The 22,995-nt window shown below is 46.5% G+C and overlaps 1 protein-coding gene across 1 annotated transcript in view; it reads right to left on the reverse strand.

Moving 5' to 3' along the window:
- alk (ALK receptor tyrosine kinase) overlaps positions 1-22,995 on the reverse strand; it is a 343,107-nt gene that overhangs the window by 229,032 nt on the left and 91,080 nt on the right. Inside the window, exon 2 of the mRNA XM_056590947.1 lies at positions 12,416-12,526. Within this exon, the coding sequence (XP_056446922.1) occupies positions 12,416-12,526 (111 nt within the window). The remainder of the gene's footprint in view (positions 1-12,415; positions 12,527-22,995) is intronic.

Consider the following 22,995-nt stretch of genomic DNA (forward strand, 5'->3'; position numbering starts at 1 on the left):
GAAGCGACTCACACCGTGTCCATATGCCGCTTATTTAAGAGCAGCGAGGTATGCTAGGCGTCCTGCTCCAGGATGCGTGCAGACTAGGCTTCAGGCAACAGGGGGATCAGGATTCAGAACCTTCTGGCTGGGAGTCGATCTCGTTGGAATACCAACCACGGCACGTTCCTTCCCAGCTGGATACATGGGGCTTGAAAGATGGGGCTTGATAGATGGGGCTTGACAGATGCTTGACACATGTGGCTGCTGTGTCGTGGTAGCTAGCACGTAGCTTACATGAGGGAAGGATGTCCCTGCATTAGCCCCCCGGTGGCGGCACTGTAACGCAGCGCTGCGGCGGCAGGGCGGGAGAGGGGAAGGGTGGGGGGGACGCAATTAGACGGAGGGGAAACGGCGCAGCATTTAGAGTCGATCATTGCCATCTGATTATTATCCATTTAGACCGCAGAGCGCCGGGGACGGGGAGCCCCTGCTGGATCGTAAGGACCCACCCGTGGGGGCCGGAATCGAAAGCGTTTTGATTACTGGGGTCACAAGATTTGAAAAGGGGCCACACACTCCCATGTGGTAACTTTTTATCGTTTATTTTGCATGTGCATCACGTGTGGCCCGGTCCAATGGTGGGTTCTGTTCTGAATGGGGTTCTAACGGGGGACTGCTTTACAGATTAGCCGCGGCCCTCTCCCGGTGTCTATGCATGTACAATGCGGCCGGGCCGCTGGGCCCTGGGTAATGAAGTGGTATTATAGTAACGCAGAACTCCATTAGGGCTGACTGGAAATTACTTGGTTGACCAAGTGAGAGCCGGCTGACTTTAGAGGACACGGTGGCACTCTATATTTTCTTGACTCGCCTTGAATTAGTCACAGTAGAAGATCATGATTTTTTTTCTGTTTAAAATGCTTTCAGCAAAACTCGCAGCACTCATTGGTGCCAATAGCCGATAATCAGTGAGGACCCCGCGGGCCAATGAGATGTGGCAATAGCGAGGAGGTCACAGTGAAAGACCGCTGAGTGGCATTCAATAAACGCCTGTGTTTCTGTGATATAAGAGGGATAAAATGGGTGTCCGATAAAAGGTTAATCGACCTTTCAAAGTTTGGGCCGTAATGGTTTGAATCAGTACAGTTCTGCTGACCACTAGTAACACTGAAAAACAGACTTAATTTAAGTTTACGTTAAAGGCCGGAGGGATTTATCATGACTCCATGGTCCATCGGTTGATGGAGCATGTAGTTTTGCAAAAGACAAGAAGCCCTTTTAAAGCTTTGTATTTTCCAATACCTGTGCGTGTGTGAATCCCAGTTAATTCATGGCAAAAAAAACCCATCTTGCACATCGATTACATTAACCAATTTGCATACCTTACACACTGCACACTAACACCAACCTAGAGCCATGGGCGAAAGCTAAGTCTCATCCCGTTTCGCCACGCTCAGACATCACACCAGTGTGCACGGCACGCACAGGCATTTGGCTCCACCTTAGGAGTTAAGCTCAGGAACACTGGGCTGCCAACTAAAGTGGAGCAATACCATTCAACTGGCGGCTAAAGAGACAGAGACGGCTCCCCCAGATTAACCCTACGTCTGCCAGTGGAACGTGTGTGAGAGAGAGAGAGAGAGAGAGAGAGAGAGAGAGAGAGAGAGAGAGAGAGAGAGAGAGAGAGAGAGAGAGAGAGAGAGAGAGAGAGAGAGAGCGAGAGAGGAGGGAGGGTGGAGAGAGAGAGGAGGGAGGGTGAAGAGAGAGAGAGAGAGGAGGGAGGGTGTGGAGAGAGAGAGAGAGGGACAGGGATAGACAGATAGTCACTGTTAGAAAGAGAGACACAGTAAGAGAACGAGACAGACTGAGAAGTAGAGGGAGAGTGTGAAGGAGCATTATGATAGAGGGAGATGTATTCATTTGACATGCCCTCCCTCACCGTGCTGTTGCCTTTGCGATGGTTTTCTCCCCGGATGTGAGTAGAGACAGAGAGTACCGGTGACCTTTCCATCACTCCCCTATCAGCCCCAAAAGTGTTACTTTCCATTCAATGGTATTGACTTTGAGAATCACTGTGGATATCCAATGTTTGACATTTCCCCTCCAGCTCTCATTTCTGCAAATATGTCTACGTGAGAAAGAATATCAGGGATTGATTATTGTACTCTATGACACAGTATTTATTGAATGATTTATTGAGATTTGGGATTTTGTTGATGTATTTTTTGTGTAAGAATAGTAGTATATGCAACAAGAAAAATAACTTGGGGTTCATTGACTTTAAATAAAATGCTATATCCAGAATATGGCAAGAGTATCAACAAAATTCAACTCTACCCAACTAATCCAAATGACACTTAAAAAGTGGCCATTTCTGTTGGGCAAGTCAAGTCACATCTGTGTCCATCGTAACTAGATTCCCGGCATAACATATTCTGTTTTTTGTTGGATTTGTGTGCAGGTCCTCTATTTTACAAGAGGACGGCAGTTTAATATGTTTGAGGGAAACTAAAATTTCCTTAAACCCACCAATGACAATCATTTTCATTTTATGTAATATTTTTGAGTTTCTGTGACAAATCATGAAATATTTGCAACCGCTTTATAAATGTAATTGGATGGTCTCACGGTTATCAACATGTTTACACAATCCACCTGCAATTTCCGCTCAAAGGCAGTGCAAATGTATGTCATTTGTGTATGCATATGCGTTTTCTTAATTTATAGGTTTTATATAATCATATAAATAATGCTTCTTTCTTTTGCTTTGGTTTTTCTAAACTATAGAGTTGATATATAAATCTCTCAACCCGATATATTATATTACCCTCTGCTTGATTTTCGCTACAGCTGTGCCATAAAGTATATTATATAAGCATCCACTGAATACCTTTCCACCGTCGTGGATAAGCGCAACAAACAAAACCTGAGGTTTGTAAAGAACTCCCATTCTTGATCAGGCTTCATGCTATATTTCCAAAATGTCCTCCTATATGCACTGACCAATCACAACACCCTATGCATTTGACCTAGATATCTAACTACTCCCCTGTCCTCCACCCTGTCCCCCACCCTGTTCCCCACCCCAGTTCCCCACTGAACAAACAAAAACGTATCCTCCTACTCCGGAATCCCAGTAGATAACAACGTTATTAATTGACTTCTAAAACATTACTGTTAAATATGATGTAAGGCAGTGAGATATTATGTGGGTAAAATCCACTTGTAACCTTACTTATTGAACTGATATAATACAGACATAGTAACTCACATGTACTTATGAGATGAAATTATCGCAGGGGTAGTGTACATGTGTGACAAAAACAATCTTAAGTAAAGCTTAAGTAACATTCACCTCAGAGCAGAAGTAAAATGAGAGAGGAAGAATGAGGGGACTCCTTTCTCCTTTGGGGCCGTCATAAAGCCCTCCCTGTCTCTTTCTGTCAGGTTTACCGCTTTAGGGATCTACTCAGTCAGCCAAGTAAACGAGGTTCATCTCATTGGCAGTAGAAGATGTCAATGAGAAACAGAATGTAGTCCTGCTTTGACTCAGAGATTTTTCCCCACTGATTTAATCTATTTCGGCAGGATAATTATTATACCCCTTTTAAACATATGGTACATTTCTCCCATATGGCCTAATAATGTTTCGGTATTATCAGGGTTTCCTTATTGCCTCGGCATAAAAAGCTTCCACTTATCTCCCAGTTGCGTTGGTGTCCTGTTGTGAATGAGCCCGCTGTGGAGGCCAGAACAACCTGGGACAAAAGAAAATGCACTCATCTGCGATAAAGTCAGTATGATGGTAAAATAATGAATGATGATTCCATGTAAGCCGTCGTGATATTTGAAGCTTGTATCTCAGTGGCAAGGTGTATATTGAGGTATGTACTTATAAAAAGGAACTGCTAAGCATCCATTATAGGTCATTTTTTGTTCTTTAGACCTCCGGCAAAATTACTTTGTGTTTCAGTGATTAACTGGAGCTTCTCCTCTGGGTTTCAGGATGTTAACAAGGGTCGGCCCCCCCACCCCCCCCCCCACCTCGTTCATCAAGCAGGGCAGAGATCGAGCTCCGTGGTCCTGAGTCGCTCTCGAAGGTCATTAAGATGACAGTGAACAGAGCCGGCCTTCAGCGGAGGCCTCAGCAACACACACGGGCCAGAGGTGATGAATCTGTCCCAACATGCGGCTAACATGTTTACACGTCTGTATGCCTTGTTATTTTGTGAAATGATAATGGATGCTTTTGACACCAGATGAATTGCTTCACCTCAAAAAAAAGAGTGGAGTGGGTAAATCCCCTCGGCGGAACGTCACTTAATGGAATGGAACCGGAATGATGAATGCTGGATTTTCCAATTGCGGCAGGGCGGTGTGAGCGGATGGCAGGCGGTGGCGTGCCCTAATTTACCGATGCATTCATGGTTATTTATGTTCAAGTCTTGGGTATTTTCTCTGAGGCAGGTCAGAGCCACTGTGTCAACCCTAGGTGGTGTCTGGAGGACGGATAAATAGACGTGTTACAAGCTATTTTATTTGCCAAACAGTCAGATCCGAGTCTCGGAACACAGACTAATAAGCAATCCCTCTTCTTTCCGCTCACACACCCCGCCCGACCCTCCTACCCTTCTCCACAAATGGCCCTTAAGATAGACTTTAAACGTCATGTTCATACGCAGTTCACACTCAGTTCATGTAACGATCCCATCCCTGGGTGTTTGTGTGCGTGTGTGTGTGTGTGTGTGTGTGTGTGTGTTTGTATGGGTGTGCTTGTTCTGTACAGGTATAGAATGACTAATTGTGCGTTGAAAGGAGGAACAGTGAAAAGCAGCGTGACAGATGGAAATAGTAACTGAAGCTGCTAACGCCACCACACTCCATGTTCCCAAACACCCCAACATTTGTTTTCATTAGAAAGATGTTTTACGCGAATCCTAGCTTTGAAAAAGTCAAGTGAATCAATATAGCATGCTTTGACACAACCAATAATATAGGCAATATTATATAAAGTATTGCGAGCTGGCTTATGGCAATATTATTTTGAAGCAAAATATGAAGTGATGGCCCGAAGAAACAAAGGGAGACACCAGAGCATTAAAATGAAGGCACAATCCGAAACACAAGGGTAGGTATATGGAGTGATTGACTGAATCAATGTCTCTGTCTTTCATGCCAGTGGTTCGAATGAAGCAGAGGGAAAGAGATCAAGGGATACTGTCGGATACGGTGGTGAACTCGCTTCCTTCGCCTTCACTTTAGAAAGTAAAAAATACATCAGGGGCGTAAAAAGAGTAAAAAAACGCACCGAGCCTCAGTCCTGTTGAAGACACGTCGTTCAATTTTTTTTCTAGTTAAACTAGCCATGGTGCGCTTTTATTTTGTGAAACTTTAATCCACTGCATACAGATATAAAGCCTTTGATTTATCATTATTTATTATCAAATAAAAAACGCAATACAAAATGATGGATTTGTCTGACATCGGCGACCTTTAAATTACCTGTACAACCACATAAAACAGGTATATTATCTGCGTTGCCTATCACAGCTAATGAATTCTTCCTAATTATCATATCACCATGTTAAAAAGTTATCTTTTTGTTCAGATTTTCTCCCTGTTTTTCAACCCGAATTACAATTTATTACTTATATCTATGGTAAATGAATAATCAAACCAATATTACTATCACTATCACTATCAAGGCTATGCTTGAGAACGGGTGCGAGTGAGAGTGAGAGTGAGAGATATGCTATTCTTGAGAGCAAGAGCTAGACAGAACCATGGATTTATAATGGCTACGTATGTATAGGTCACATGCCACTATATCCCTGAAAACTCTTTCAATTAACCTTCGGGGCCTCCAGTGAACACATCTATACATTGATCAAGTTGTTGAACCGCAAGTCAACAATCTCAGTGACATGTTCAAAGTAGTTGGAGAACTTTAAGGTGACTTTCTACTGATTTGACAGGAGTGTATATTGAACAAGATGTTCACATCTAGTTTTTTTTTTTTTTGCTGGGGGGTGGGGAGACAGACAGACTGCAGTATGCAGGTAATCCACCAAACCAATTTGAAAACAGGCAGCCTCCTACAGGGGTGATTTGTGTGTGTGTGTGTGTGTGTGTGTGTGTGTGTGTGTGTGTGTGTGTGTGTGTGTGTGTGTGTGTGTGTGTGTGTGTGTGTGTGTGTGTGTGTGTGTGTGTGTGTGTGTGTGTGTGTGTGTGTGTGTGTAAAGCTGCCCGTAGTGCATAATAAAAGCAGGCAAATGCCACGCGAGAGGGACACATCTAACCTCTACCACAGACACCTGAGTCGACGCGTCCGTCTGTGTGTGTGTGTTTGTGTGTCTGTGTGTGTGTCTGTGAGTGTGTGTGCGTGCGTGTTGTATTTATTTCTTCCCTTTTCTGGATTTTGCCAGCCTGCACTATTCCGCCACCGCTGCATAAAGAGCAAGCAGGCAGTGGCACCAGCTGAGAGAGGCAGATGTTCTATTGTCGGGTACAACCACTCGTCAAGTGGCCAGAATCCATTTGTACGCCTGCGTTGCAGCTGGAAGCCACAGCTGAAACCAGAGTTATCCATCTGGATCACACACACACACACACACATAAGTACACGCACAGACACACACATGTACACACACACACACACACACACACACACACACACACACACACACACACACACACACACACACACACACACACACACACACACACACACACACACACACACACACACACACACACACACAAGCGAGGTACACTATGCCTCAACCCATTACGGTGCGGCGTATGAGGCGTTGTTCTCTCTGGTCTACGGAGGAATAGTATCAGGATCAGTCTGCCCGTACTTTTAAACACACAGGCTTTATTTAAATCCATTTCCCTAATCCTTTCTTCCCAATCTACTGCTCTTGGGAGTCTCAGATTTCTGTGATTGTTACTTTCTCTTCGATTGTTTTTATTGCTTGTTCTCTGTTGTGTACTTTTCCTTTGTCACGCACGAAAAAGCATTATTATATGAATAAAGGCATGATTGATTGATAATGAGGCACCGGGGAACATCACGGGAAACAGAGAGAAAGACAGGAAGAGTTATAAAGGAATTGAAGATACTAACGGAGGGGGGGGGGAGGGTGCTGAGGTGAAAGTTTGGACAGGTGCACTGGACCACAGCTTTCCGACTCCCCTAACGCCAACAGCGACGTGCCCGGCTCACAGGAAGAAGAAGAGATGGCCATCTTGTAGTATGGCTGTGATGAAGGGGCAGCCGGGGGGGGGGGGGGGGGCTACCACTGATCCAAGCTCCTCTGCTCACTGCTGCTGGCACAACCGGGCTAAGCTCTAAAGCCCCGGGAAAAGCCCAGATGTTGGGGGACGGGTGGTACTGGGGGGGGTTTGACTCCCCTACAGAGAGCAGCACAGTGTTTGAAGTGGGCGGCTGAATTATCTCGGCTCGACATGCTTATGAAAACCTCTCCTCTTCGCGGTTCTGGTTCTGTCTTGGTTCGGTTTCCGTTGTGTTGTGTTTTGCTGCCGAGGCCAAATCTTCGGATATTCTGATAATCGTTGCTTTGGAAGGTATTCAAATCCCAATTTACTGTTTGAATGGTTCTTTGGTTTTTATGTCCATGCCTATTTGCATGCCGTAGCTAGAATTTCGTCTTAATATTTAAGGGATAAAATAAAATGTTATATGTAAGGGCCCAAAACAGCCCTCAGTCGGAGAACGCCTCCAGTCGTCGCTTCGGGTGAGGTCACGTCGCCATCTTCAGAATGGCAAAACATTGAAGCACTGAATTACCCTTTCTTAGCTTTGTCTTCAGATACAACACTATCTGATTAGTGTACAATGGCACTTTGACACGTGGCGTACAGTGTGATAATAGGAAAGAACAACAGAGGCAGCCTTAAACTAAGTGCTTGTGGTAATATTATTTACTAAATTGGCTGCAATTAGCAGCTATTTTAATGTTTAAACAAGGCCAAAATATCACCAAAAAGCACTTCCTACTAATGATAACGAGTTTGTCATTTAATCAACGCGAATAGATCAGGTTGCAATCTTTTTCCTTTAGGCCAAATAGCTCCTTTGCAATTTCATTAAAACATTTGTACAATGCTCCAACCACCTATTAGCTGTGTGATACTTGGATTCAGGCCTACTCTCCCACTGTGGCAGCCGTTTCTCCTCAGAAAACTCTTTGGCTGCACTGAAGCTGCTCTGTTCCCGGGCCGGACGCACGCCGATGAGTAGATACAGAAGGCCACTGACAAACACTCAGCAATCCTACATGATATTTTAGTTAAGCTATTTGTGTTGATAAAATAATACTGTAAAAACGCTCAGTTGATAAAAACACATTCTGATTCTGCAGCCGAGGTCTCTCTGATTCAGGCAGGAGAGTATACACAGCGTGAATTTACATTTTATTTTCTTCTCAAAGTATTCAAAGCTTGAAATGATGTACACAAGCCGTCTTCTGTAGTTGTTTTGTATTGCTATGTTTTGTATTGTGTCACATTAATTGAATTGTAGCCTACTGAGTTTAACGTTTACCATATTTTTGTTGATGTTGCTAATGTGAGCTAGAGCTATACAATTTGACTTCAACAAGTTCAACAAGTACCAACCATTACTGAATAATGAAGCCCATGTGAACGCACACATACACACCCACAAAACACACACGCACACGCACACACACACACACACACGCATGGAAGTAAAACAACGGTTTAGCCAGCAGAGCGCGCCTGACCGCTACCAGCCCACACATAAATAAGTCACAGTGTGTTCGCCCGCCGTGCGGCTGCTGCTGAAGCAGCCAACTTTAGTTTGTAGCCATCAGGTTTTCATTTGCCTTTTTTCCTGTCCGCCTTTTTAGGGGGCTTTCAATTATTTAGTCGGAGCAATCCCGCTGGCCATCCGCTCCCCTTTACCGGCCAGCTGTGCCTCTACCCCCCCGCCCCCCCCCGCCCCCACCCCCCGAACCGTACCAACTCCTCCATTTTACCTCCCAGCTGTTTTTTGTTTAGTTTTTTGCCCAATAGGGTGGAGAAAAACTAAGCAGGGTCCGTCACTTAAAGGTTGGGTATGGAATTATTTTTTTGGCCATTTTTGCAAAATTACTTGAAATCCTTATCATAACCCACTTACAGCCACTGAGTTAGAAGTACTGACATAAAAATTAAACAAGTAAATCATCTGTGAAACGGGCAGGGCTCGAAAAACTCCAGCCAATGATTTCCAGAACCACCGAGTGGCATTGGACAGTAAGTACGTCACTCAAACGGTCGTACTGCACTCCCCCTTCCCCCCTCCCCGCGCGTGACCTCTTCGTGCACGTACTCAAAGCTCGTGACCCAGAGCAAGCTTCTGTTTGTTGTTATCCTGCGGTAGCTACTGGAGCTCGCTAACTAGCTAATCCACATTTGGACCTAGCACTAGAAGACAAACCTAAACTCCAACCATGCTAGCCTGGCTCGCTCTCACGCATCTGTGTTCGTGCTCGTGGATGATTGCGCGTCCATGTACTTGGAATGGGTGGAGTCAGAGTCAGCGTTGAAGGAGAGGGGGTAGGACCATTTGAGTTGTGTATTTTCAAAATCTGCTGGCGTTTCGCATATTCCATACCCAACCTTTAATGAAAGCACCGGAGGAGAAGTCCTTTTTTCAGTAAAAGTCTAATCATCGCAAATAAAAATGTAATATCAAAATATCCTGGAGAATCCTGCTGTCCAACTGACACCATCACAGCGACTTCAACTCTGGTGGCGGGAGGGAGAGAGAGAGAGAGAGGGAGAGAGAGAGGGGGGGAGGGAGAGAGAGAGGGAGAGGGGGAGGGAGAAAGAGAGAGAGAGAGAGAGAGAGAGAGAGAGAGAGAGAGAGAGAGAGAGAGAGAGAGAGAGAGAGAGAGAGAGAGGGAGAGAGAGGGGGAGGGAGAGAGAGAGGGAGAGAGAGAGAGGAGAGAGAGAGAGGGAGAGAGAGGAAGAGAAAGAGGGAGAGGGGGAGGGAGAGAGAGAGGGAGAGGGAGGGAGAGGAAGAGGGAGAGGGAGAGGGGGAGGGAGACAGAGAGGGAGAGGCGGAGGTGGAGGGGATCCAGTGAACTCTCTGCTGGGGCGTGTGTTTTATAAACAGCTGGTTGGCAGTTTCATGTCAACCACACAACTTGAATAATCACTTGCAGCATGACTTCCCCCCGAGGGCCCCAAACCCTAACCTCCCTCCCCCCCTCCCCTACCCTCCCACGGGAGCCCACCTAGTGGAGCCGCAGTGCCGTATTCTTCTAGTACCGCCGGCGGGAAAGAGAGGAAGAGAGGGCCCTGGGGTCGACGTGGGTGTACCCACGGAGGCACCCACGCATCGACACACAGATGGATGGACGCACACATGCACACAGCACCTACTTGTGCACACATGTACACGCATGCCCATGCACGCACATTCCCACTCATGCACACAATGGCACGCACGCAAACATTCACATGCACACACGTAAACGCACACACACCCGCCCACACACACGCACATGTGCACACACACAAAACGCACACAAACAAACACGTATAGGTGCACGCACGCACGCACACGCACCCGCGCACACACCCACCAGCTCAAGCATGTCTAGAGACTAAAGGCTCATTCTTCAATTTCTCCTGGTTCCCTTTGCTTCTCTAATGGGAGTGATGGAAGTGATGGGGGCACTCTCTTCATCATTTTCGAAGGTGACATTTTGAGGTCAATCAGGACCATCTTGGTGTCTACACTTGGCTCAATAACGCTCCGCATCGATCCAGTTCACTCCTAAAGGAAGAGCGCTAGAAACAAATAAGCAGTTGGCAAATAATGCATCATATATCTCGCCTGTTGATGCATAATTTCCGTACTGCAAATTGTACATCAGTTCAGAGGTAACATGTTCAATATTCCTGTGTGATGAAATAATGTGTCAACCAATGCAGACCTTTCTATGGAAAATATATACATGAATAAATAACTTGTGGTAGTAATGCGATGGTGTTTCGATCTCGACCGACAATCCGAATAACTTGAACTGTGAGGATATTCCACATTATATTTCAAAGCAGCCACACACATGATTTGCCTTCCTTTGCATAAATGCAAAAGTTTGGCTCTGCTGTTAATTCGGCAATGTAGATAAAAAGGCTGCAGAGATAATATTTCCATCAGCCGTTGCAGACTTATAGTTCAACCGTTTACATCTCAAATATGTGAGATGTGAAAATAGGGTAACATTTCCGTTTGAATCTATCCATCTCGCTCTCTCTTCCTCATCATTCATCTCCTCATCTCCTTCCATTTTGCTTTGATACTCTTGCTTGGTGGTACCCATCTTTTCGCACTCACTCCCCCACACAGGCATCCAATTCTGGCTCCCAATCTTTCCATCCTTCTCCTGCTCTTAACTTTGAGTTTTGCTTTGTTGGTTTATTAAATATGCAATATTTGTCCTTATTTCCTGGCAGTCTCACTGGACTCCATGAATTAGCATCTTTAAATAAAGAAAATATGTGAGGACAACTTCATAACAACCTTTCATTACTTTGGTCATTTTCCAGGATCGTTGAATCAGAATGAATATGCATTCCAAAAATAAAATAAAGTAAAAGACAGCTCATTATTCTCGCCATGGTCCTTCCTGTAATGCCTCTACTTCTGCGGGGCTAAATGCATGTCCTTTCATCTCACACTTAAAGTGTGCATTGAAGTCTTTTTTTTACGTTTTCTAAACGGCACATTTCCTCCGTAACACCCACTCCAATGCACTGAGGAGTAAGAGAGCCAAACATTGTACTCTGTGCCCCATGAGAGACCATGGCAGCGGCCTCCTGCTGACGCCATGCACTGACATATTTATTCATTCATCCATTTGTGACTCGGCAAACCAAACGTAGCCGGGACTTGGCAGGGCGCAGACGCCAAGGGGACAGAGAGGCTAATAGGGCCTGATGGGACACCACGGCCCCATACATCAGCCACTACTACAGGGGGCTTAGAACGAGGGCCTCCCTGGGTCCCAGAACGCCCCAGCACTCAACCACGGCTCACGGAAAGACCTGGTTGGTCCGCTGTTTAACACTATGTGCCAAATTAAATAACGTAGCTTCTGGCGACGACGTCATGGAAAATCTAAATCAATGTACAAAGAATGATGTCAACGTTTACGGGTGGAAGTGGTGAGTGGACTTGGGCATGGACAGAGCACATTCAGATGTGCCACCACACACACACCAGTGGGCCAACCTCCTTCCATTGGTTATTACTGCAGCGTTTCCCCACCGAACCCGAAAGCTGACAGCTGCGCTCATTAGTCCGTGCGCCGATGGCCATGCTGTGTCATTATGGATGGAGGGGGGGGGGGGGGGGGGGGGGGGGGGTCCTGGAGGGAAGGGGACTCACCTGGAGCGGGTACTCGGGCCCTGGGGAAGCCCAACTTGTCCTCTGCCACCCAGGAGAAGTTCCAGTAGCCTCTGGGAACGCCCGCCTCGTTCCTGCCAGCCAACGGCTCACCTTCGGAGAAAAGAAAGACAGGACTCAACGTTAAAGTGTTTACAATGCAGTGTTGACGCTGTGCGTAAGGCCTTTAAAAGCGAATAATGCAACAGTTTGTCGAGTCATTCAGGAGTTGACACTTTGTTCTGTAATTTTTTTTTTTTTCTTTTTTTCTGTTTTTTACGTCCACAAATGTACTTTGATGACATTAGAGTGAGTGGCTTTCAAACGATAACACCATGTCTTCAATATCATAATAAGCTGATCAAAAATATGAAACTGTGACTCCAGCAGACCTCAGCCTTGAAGGAAGACGCAACGCAGTCGTTAATATTGAATTCTTCAACCCAAAGACTCGGCGGGGGGGGGGGTGTTGAGCGACAGCGATGCACCGTGCCTTTTGAAATAAGAGTGATCAGTGAATCTGTAGGCCTATGAATGACAAAGGAATGGCTTAAGACGTTTCGGGTGCACAGCTTAAAATAAAGGCAGTTTAGGAATTGGTTATTGGTTATTGGTTATCGACAGGCTATGCAATTACCCGAGAACGATTTGGGTTTTGATCTGCTTTGACTTCTTCCCTGACCTTCCAAACATGGGGACTGATTAATGTGTGATCGAACTGAAGTTTGACGCTGTTAAAGATTAAACAGCCACTGTGTTTGGCGCCTCTTTCCCTGCTCCTATCAATTAATAATTCGGTCTTGTGTTGATTCTCTTTCCATCCCTCTATCTTATGCGTAGGCTTGCTTCCACATATCGTGGCCTTGGAGACGGGGCCACTTACGTCAACGCTGTCCTCATTCAAAATGAGCCACAACTAAAGAACGTGTACACATCGGTGATGTGTGAAAGAACATCGTTGTCAACTTAAAAAAAGGACACGCAATTAACGACGCATTCTGCGGATTGATGGTTCTAAAAGTAGAAGAGTAAAGTGAATACATTTTCTTTGATATGCGATTCTTAGCGTCGACCAATGCCATAAAGTTACTGTTGTAAGCTAATAAATAGCGGTATTTCGTCAGTATTTTTGTTTTTGTTAGTACTATCACAATATCCAATAACTCGTAATGCCAATGAAGCCTACACAAGACAATAAAAGATTTTACTGTCGTTCCCACTTCGTCTCGACGTGTGTTTCCATCACAGGGACTCCACTTCCCCCTGCTTCTTAATGTCTTCTCAGCCACACACAGAGACACACACCAGGGCAGAGGGGGCCCAAAGCGCTAATGCTAAGTCAATGCATATTCATTTAGGTCACCTCACAGTTCATCGGGCCGGATCCACCTTCGTCATCATCATCATCATCATAGACGCCACAGTAACTTTGCGTTAACCATCCATGGCGCCATCGCCGGGGGCTTCTATTAAGAGCATGAGGTCACTTCCTTTGTTGTGACCCCGTGTTCTCTTGCCTTCATGTTTGTTTTTCTAAAGAGCGTCCTCTGGATTAGATAACCCTCCCTCCCCTTCGATGAATCTCTTGAAGTCGGTTGGTTGGGGGGGGTACTCTTTTTAAAGCTAGCCTTGCGGTGCAACAATGGATCAGGCAACAACGTGTTGCTGTGTGCAACGACACACAACACGCTGCCTGTTCGGTCTCCCTCCATTAGCGGCACATCAGAGGGAGCGTGCAACAGGAGAGCAGGATGCACTTAAGGGCACACAGACACCGCTGTGTTCCGCGTGCCTCGCTCTGGACGCGCGTGACACACGTTAGGCGAGAGGGAAGGTCAACTCACATCCGTCATCCGAACAAATGCTCAGCGACGGGGTTTTTCTTTCTTTCATGTAATGGATTCAGGATGTGTGTGAAAGTGAAAGTGTGAAAACAAGCAAAGGTATATATGAGGTGTGATACTATATCCTGGTGTGTGTATGTGTGTGTGTGTGTGTATGTGTGTGTTTGTGTGTGTGGGTGTGTGTGCATGGGTGTGGGTCTTTGTGTGCGCGTGGGTGGGTGTTATGATTCATTGACCTGTCTATGTGTATATTTGTTGCACAGAACAAAGTGATTCTCATTGCATCAGCGGTGGGGTAATCTCATTACCCGTAATGTTCACGCTGAGGCACAAAGCAGAGTGCTTGATTACGGGGAACATGAAAACATCTTTGAAAGAGACATCTTGTGAGAGATTTCATCTTAAAGATCTTTCTATTAGTGTAACAGGTGGCCGACATTAGGGGGAGTAGTCAAACTCCATGAGCTCCATAGCCGTCTCAAACAGGAAAAGAAAAACAGTCTCACCTGATGAACATGAAAAAAATGTCTGGATTAAAAGAGATGGCACACACACACACACACACACGCAAGCAAGCACTTGGATGCATTGACACTGCTCTCACACCTTTTTTTTTTTCTTCGTCTTTTTCTTTTAGATCGAAGTAAATTAAAGCCTGCAAGGTTTTTGCTTTTCTCTCTCCAAAAACCCAAAGACTGAGTTAGAGGCCAGCGGGTGCGAGGCCGGGCAGCCGCAGATAACAACCGCAGAGCAAAGGGAGCAAAGGGAACAGAGAGAGAGAGAGAGAGAGAGAGAGAGAGAGAGAGAGAGAGAGAGAGAGAGAGAGAGAGAGAGAGAGAGAGAGAGAGAGAGAGAGAGAGAGAGAGAGAGAGAGAGAGAGAGAGAGAGAGAGAGAGAGAGAGAGAGAGAGAGAGGCAGGCCAGGGATGTCTCCAGCACATGATGTATGTAGCACTCGTGGGCCTTTTGTTTTTTCACGGGGCGCAACGATCCAGAAATGAAGTCAATTACCCATGAAAAGCGGGACGCCGCACACAGGTAGTGGGAACTGTCGCTCATTGCGCTCCCTGATAGGTTTGGAAACAAACTGCGGCCCAGGTTCCCCCCCCCCCCCCTTCCCTCTCTCTCCCTATCGCTCGGTCGCTTTCGGGGGAAGTGGCTCAACAGCGATTTGATGAAAGTGAATCAGCATGCTGCCGTTGACCCCCTTTCAACGTGTGATGGTGGGGGAGGGGAGGGGTCAGGCCTGGGTCAGAGGTGACGTGATGCAGCGAGATCACCGGCCGATCCCAAGGCCTGGTGGAGGTATATACTGTAATGCCACGCCGTACAGCCACCTGCTTCAGAGTCCAGACCCTTTGTTTCTTCTATTCCTCTCCTTCCTTTTCACTAATCCTTTCCCGCCTCTTCTGCTTTATTATCTCATTCCGCTCTCTGCTTCTTCCCCTTCCTCTGCTATCTATCCCTGTCCTTCCTCCTCATCTCCATCACCCTCTCCTTTTAGTCCCTCTCTTTGTGCTTTCCCCGCTTCCACTCCACCTTTATCTCTTTCCTCTTCTTCTCTATCTCCTTATTAAACGTGTCTCCCTCTTCTTCCTCCCCTTCCTCCTCCTCCTCTCCTTCTTCCTCCCATTAATCCTCCTCCTCTCCTATGTCTATTCCCTCTCCTCCCTCCTCCCCTTCCTCTCCCTGCGTCTCCTTCTCCTTCCTTCTATTAGTTCAGGATTTATCTTGGGATACATACATTACTGCCTTAATAAATGGATTACCTGCCTCACCCCCTGTGATGGGTCATTAAATGCTCGTCAAAGTCTGAAGGCAGGGTGTTAGGTGGCTGTAGCCGGCCGATTGGCTTCTCTCTCTCTCTCTCTCTCTCTCTCTCTCTCTCTCTCTCTCTCTCTCTCTCTCTCTCTCTCTCTCTCTCTCTCTCTCTCTCTCTCTCTCTCTCTCTCTCTCTCTCTCTCTCTCTCTCTCTCTCTCTCTCTCTCTCTCTCTCTCTCTCTCTCTCTCTCCCCCTCCCTCTCTCTCTCCCTCCCTCCCCCCCACAAAAAGACCTCATCGATTTATATAGGGAGCCGGCCTGATGTCCGCTAAGCGCTGCTACTTTCATTAAGAGCTGGAGAGAATTCCACATAAAGTAGCATCCCGATGGCCACACACACACAAATGCACACACACACACTAACATACACCTATGCAAACACACACACAAATGCGCAAACACACACACGCACAAGTGTAGCCTAGCACAAGCACACACACACACACACACACACACACACACACACACACACACACACACACACACACACACACACACACACACACACACACACACACACACACACACACACACACACACACACACACACACACACACACACACACACAGCTGAATGATCACATGCCTGTTATTGTTACATAAAGTAGCATCCCGATGGCCACACACACACAAATGCACACACACACACTAACATACACCTATGCAAACACACACACAAATGCGCAAACACACACACGCACAAGTGTAGCCTAGCACAAGCACACACACACACACACACACACACACACACACACACACACACACACACACACACACACACACACACACACACACACACACACACACACACACACACACACACACACACACACACACACACACACACGCCTGTTATTGTTTAGTTTCTCCTATTCCTTTTACACCTGCAATAAAGAGGTTTGGAGGTTTTTTGTATTTATTTCCTTTCATAAATCGGTTGTTAACGTTCTTTTGCTTCCTTCCCTCGATCAATAGTTGCTTTATTGTCAAAGCTGTGTTTTGTCACTTGTCTTTCACATTCCTCGCCTCTACTTTGTCTTATGCGCAAACAAAAACCCAACACAAATCTTGGAATTAATGTTCTCTCCTCCATGTCTTAGTGTTATTAGTGTTGCTGTAGCTCCTCTTCCGACATAGCCAACACACTGACCTCAATCCAAGTGGAGCTAGCCACACAAATGGCTCGCGTTTGGACGTGCTAGCACTAGCTGCCAAATCACATCTCGGAAAGCTTTCAAATCTGTCCAGAGACCGGAGACTAATTTGGCCACTCGTTGAATGTTGAGTAGAGGAGTATCAATGTTGTGTAGTTGTAAGATATTTAGAAAGTGCAGTTAGGGTCATGTTATGTATTTCCTCAGGGGATCAGCATAGTTGAACACAGCGGGCAAGATATTCGTCTTCCGCGGAGAAAGCTTATTCCAGCTGCACCAAGGAATATGTGCTTCTACAACAAGAGCTTTGCCAGCAAAATACTTTCATCTAAGCCCCCGAGACTAATGCAACCTGATCACTGTGCACAACAGCTACATTAGAATTAGCATTAGTCCAAAATACTACTCTCTCCGCCACAAGTAGACAGGCAATCCTGAACCAAAACGTTATAACAGCACATGTCGGGGGTTATGCTGAAATAACACACATCCCATTGTTAAATGTGTGCTCTGCAGTACATGTCATACATCTCAATGCGGCTGTTTGAAGAAGCCAGGCTGCGTGGCCGTTACTGAGCCCAACGCTTCTGCTGCTGCTGTTGCTATATTCAGCAGCCATAATTGCACCTGTAGAGGCCACTTGATTCTGAAACATTCCATTTGATGAAGCATTTACCGGTCGTTTGTTGTTTGCCGACGGTACCAACCTGCAGTGATCATCCATGGCCCGGCCCAGTGTACAAAGGATTCACATTTTATCAAATGATTACAAACAAATAAATGCAACAACCATCTGCCTCCATCTCTGTCTCACACAAGTGGCAAGGGTTTGGGGGTGGGCTGGGGGGGGGGGGGGCTACATGAGTGTGGAGCCTGGGGGAAGAGCCACTAAAAGGCTCTGCTACAAGAGTGACTGTTGTTGTTTGCATTCTTCCGGCGTAACCCTGTGTAAACTCTGCAGAGTGACGCACTCACACCCTCTGTCTGCCTAGCCCTGAAAAATAATGCAGTCACTCTCTCATGCGGTTGGTGAAGGTTGCGCTGTTGTGGAAGAAACTCGGAAGGAAGAAATAATGAAATATGGTTTCATTGCTGCGATGGCTGCGAAGCTCTCGCAGAAAAACAATGCGGACACGAGTTCACACACACACACACACAATCAAACACACACACACACACACACACACACACACACACACACACACTTACATACTGGCGGTGTGGACAGAGCGTCACTTCATTTCTGATATTGCAAATAATCCATAGAATACGCTGAGGCTGGTGAAGGCGTAGATGGGAAGACAACAGAGGATTCACTTCTCATATGAAATGCACGGGGGGGGAATCGCTGGAAGCCATCTAATCTAATGATGCTGATGAAATGAATCAAATTAATATGCAACGCGCCTCTTGTCCTGGGACTGTGCCCGCTGTGTGGTGCACTGCTGCTGCTGCTGTGTGCACGGTGCTGTGTGCACGGTGCTGTGTGCACGGTGCTGTGTGCACGCTGCTGTGTGAGCGGTGCTGTGTGGCGCCTGCTATTGGAGCATTGGACTACAGGGCTCCACATATTGGGTTCAGCAGTAGTAGCAGGCTCCCCCCCCCCCCCCCCCCCCCCCCCCCCCCCAAACCCGGACGGACGAGTGGCACAGCTTGATTGGGATACTCTCTGCTCCGTTCATACAACTTGGGAGGCAACTGATATGTGTGCGCATGCGAGTTTGGATGATTCATGCGCACACAGGTCATTAATCAAAAGGGGTTAGGATGCTTTTTTTTGCAAAAACGTCTACATTCTGATTGCAAGAGAATACGATCACGAGAAAGGTGGGGGAGAAAAAAGTGTGTACTATTGTATACAACTGCATTATACACCAATGGCACAGAGAGACAGCCAGCCAGATAGACAAGGCTTTTGTTCTGGTATAATTAATACAGAGAACTGAATGCATGTGGGAACTGAATGCACAATAGCTTCTTAGCATTTTGGATTTAAAAAGATTTTTTCTCGCAAACTTTTCTCACGAACGGAGGGAGTTCAATGTAATAAAACAAGGCTCGTCAATACTCTGAGACATCAGAAGATAAACAATGGTATGAAAAATGGTTTCATCCAGAAAGCATTGTGTAGGTGACTGATAGTAAAACAAAACACCTTTTTTTTCAGCGCTAACTTAAAGGTGTGGGTAATAAATCAGGAGTTCACTTTTTTCGCAAACAAAGTTCGGAAATTCGACACAGTTGGTGAAAAATAACTGTTGACATTATTTTTGTTATCTGTGTGGGCCCGGTTAAGCTTTGGCTGTGTATCTGTGTGTGTGTGTGTGTGTGTGTGTGTGTGTGTGTGTGTGTGTGTGTGTGTGTGTGTGTGTGTGTGTGTGTGTGTGTGTGTGTGTGTGTGTGTGTGTGTGTGTGTGTGTGTGTGTGTGTGTGTGTGTGTGTGTGAACAGCGACCTTCTGAGTAACAAAGAGGTGACTATCCTATATGAATTATGCACCAAAATTCACCTAAATTAATGTTGTTTTTTTTCCGGTCAGGGCTTTGGCAACAACCTGGAACATTATATTACAACTGGAGTTAGTTTTTCTTATTGTTGATTGCTCTGATTTATATTTTTTGTACTGATGATAGGACATCAAAACTGTTGCTTGAAAATTGTTCAAGCAAAAAGAAGCTGAAAGGGCTTAATCAATAAGGTAGTTTCAATTGTTTCCAATCCATTTTTTCGTAGAATTCACACAAAAAAGTGATTGAACAAGAGAACAGAAGAATTTGTATGTATTCATAATAACAATAATGAATTTATATATTGTGGGAGAAATGAGCAGAGAAATGATTGCCAGTTAGCAATTATCGTTTTGAAATCATGGAGCGAGTTCCTCCATATAATGGTTTGGACGAGCTAGTGGCAGCCAGACCTCCAACAGGCTAATCAAATGAGAAGGTTCCATGAACAAGTCATGAATTACAAATAATGGTCTGCTCAGTGCATAACAGCCACTTCTGCCATCATTCATGATGACAAGCGCAAGAGAAAGCAACAGGAAAGATAATCATCCTAATGATGTTCCTTCAAGGAAAGTGTGGGAAGACAAAAAGAAGAAAAATAATAATAACAATACACTTATTCCTCTGTGCCCGAATCCCCGTGGAGCGACGCACGATGTAAGACAAAAAAAAGACAAAATATTCATTATTTTGAAGTAGTTTCTAGCTTTCTCCCCAAACATCACTCTAATGCAAGTTCTGCAAGTTCTGATAAAAAAAACAATTACAATCTTTGATTGCTGTACATTTGAAGAAGCATTCATCAGCACCGAAACGACCAGTTTAAACACGCATGGCTGGGCAAAACTGAGCATGGGGAATAATATTTGCAATAAATATTAAGGATGCTAATGTAATTTTGTTTTTATGCCTCTGTTTGGGGATGGGGATGTGTGTTTGTGTGTGTCTGTGAGAGAGTGTGTAATAACTCAGACTGCAACCCAGAGTACACCTCCACAAATCCCTCTCGACTTAGCATTCACTGGGGAGATTGACTCTGCTCATGAGTAATCGCGTGCTACTGGCTGTTCTGAGACAAGTTTCCAAGATTCGACACCGCTCTCTTGTCATTCCCCGACAGAACAACAAATGTTGTTGAAAAAAAGATGCGCCACCCCTGCCGCCACCCCTGTCGCCGCCCCCCCCCCCCCAAAAGTAATAAATAAATAAACAGTCAAATAAAGTCTAAGGTGGCGAATACTTGAATGACGTACGTTCTGAGTTACAAGTCCGTCGCTGTATTTCCCCCAAAAACAGCCACACCGACATCAGTCACTTTCAGAATGATGTATGACCGGTGTAGCGTTGGCATCAACCCGCCTGCCCCACGCTCCCACCCCCTCCCGAACCACCTCTTCGTGTGCCGCAGGGAGTGGACTAGCGAACACGCTATCCGTCAGCGACGACAAAAATACACACACGCGCGTACACGCAACCCCCCCCCCCCCCCCCGCCCCCCCCCGCTCGGAGACACATGAAACGGGACGTGATTTAATCCTACGCCTCCTCGTTGCAGCCTCTATTCACTGGAGATCATGTAATGTGGCAGCTGGCTTTATGAGGGAGAAGAGGCCCTGATATAAAGCACGCCCTGCCGCTCTTTTGCCCGTCTTCTACCCCCCCCCCCCCCCTTCCCCCCCACAAGACCGTGAAATCAAGTCCGACAGAAGGCAGGAGGCAGAGAACGAAAGGCAGACAGAGACACAGAATAATAAATGAAGAAAGTTATTAACATGTTACACACAGCTGGACCGACAGACTGCAGGCAAAGCGAAAACAATGGGGGCGTGGGGGGGGGTCACCTCATTGGCTAACAACCCCCTGCGGTACCATGAACTCTCCATGAGGAGGCTCAGCCACAGAGAACTTTAGGAGCCCTCCAGATATCCCCCACCCCACAGTAAACGTGCATCTGCCCTGTCCCATGAATCACAACAACAAAAAAATAAGCTAGTTTGCGGTCGCCCGCCTCCTGAGTGGAGCCGCCCACCCACTGGAACAACTGAAGGACACGTGCGCGGTGAGTGTGAGTGGGCGCCTCGATCGGCTAATGCATGTCTGAGTCAGCATCGACGGACGTCGTTGGTCCTCTTTATCCACGTGCGCCCGCGACGTCATCGCCTATCGTCTGAACGCACCGAGTCGCCGCCGCCGCCGGGGTGGACGGCCGCGCTGGGCTTTTACGCACGCATGCATTAGCTCTTAGCATCATCGGGCCTATTCCAGATTAGCTCCCTGCAGTATTGATGAGTGCCCCCCCCCCCCCTCGCACCACATCGTATCGCATTAACACACACCCCACATCTACATCTTAATAGACAAGGCGTCTAAGTGCCAAACAGTTTCGCCCTTGCACGACCTCCCCTCCCACCCCACGGACCCAGAAGCACAGAGAGAGGTAAGCCCTGACGCAGCGCGCACTGAATAACAAACAAACAGCATCCAGACGACACGCCCGTCTATGGATAATATCCGCTCTATTTGCGGACCATTGCAAACCAATGACAGGTTTAACACACTTCCCCGTGCGGGGAGAGATGAAGATCTCTTGCTGGGTCATTGGAAAAGTCTGCTTGCGTTACCCTCGCACTCCCACTGCGAGCTCCGGTTCCTCCCTACAGCCGCCCTGTGTTTCCCATTAGGTTTCACTGCCTCTCCGTGTCCTGTGGCAGGAGTGCTAACACTCAGGCTCCTGCGCGGCCCTAACTCATCGGAGAAGGGACTAGGCACGCAGAAATGTAATTACCTGCACCCCATCTGTCTCCACAAGAGCCACTACAGACACGCACTAACTCACTCACTCGCACGTGCACGCACGCATCCATGCATGCACGCACATATGCATGCACGCACACATGTGCACGCACACACAAACCCTCGTCATCTTCATGTTTATTCTCTCACACCCTCTCTCTCTCTCTCTGCATTCTTTCCTCCCCATTACGACTCTCTCTCCACACACACCCAAACACCCGCACACACTTTGTAGAAAAACTGCCAATCGCAGCAACTCATCTGCTGGCGCAAACACACATGCACAAGGTTTCCACATATGAAAACCTAACACACACACACACACTAACAAACACACACATGCACACACAAAAATACAAACCATATTCAAAGCAAAGCATATTCAGTCACAGACCAACAGACCCATACACAGAAACACACGAACACCCACCCACCCACCCACACCCACACACACACCACTGC

The sequence above is a fragment of the Gadus chalcogrammus genome, chromosome 5 (genome assembly GCF_026213295.1).
Source record: "Gadus chalcogrammus isolate NIFS_2021 chromosome 5, NIFS_Gcha_1.0, whole genome shotgun sequence".
NCBI lineage: Eukaryota > Metazoa > Chordata > Actinopteri > Gadiformes > Gadidae > Gadus > Gadus chalcogrammus.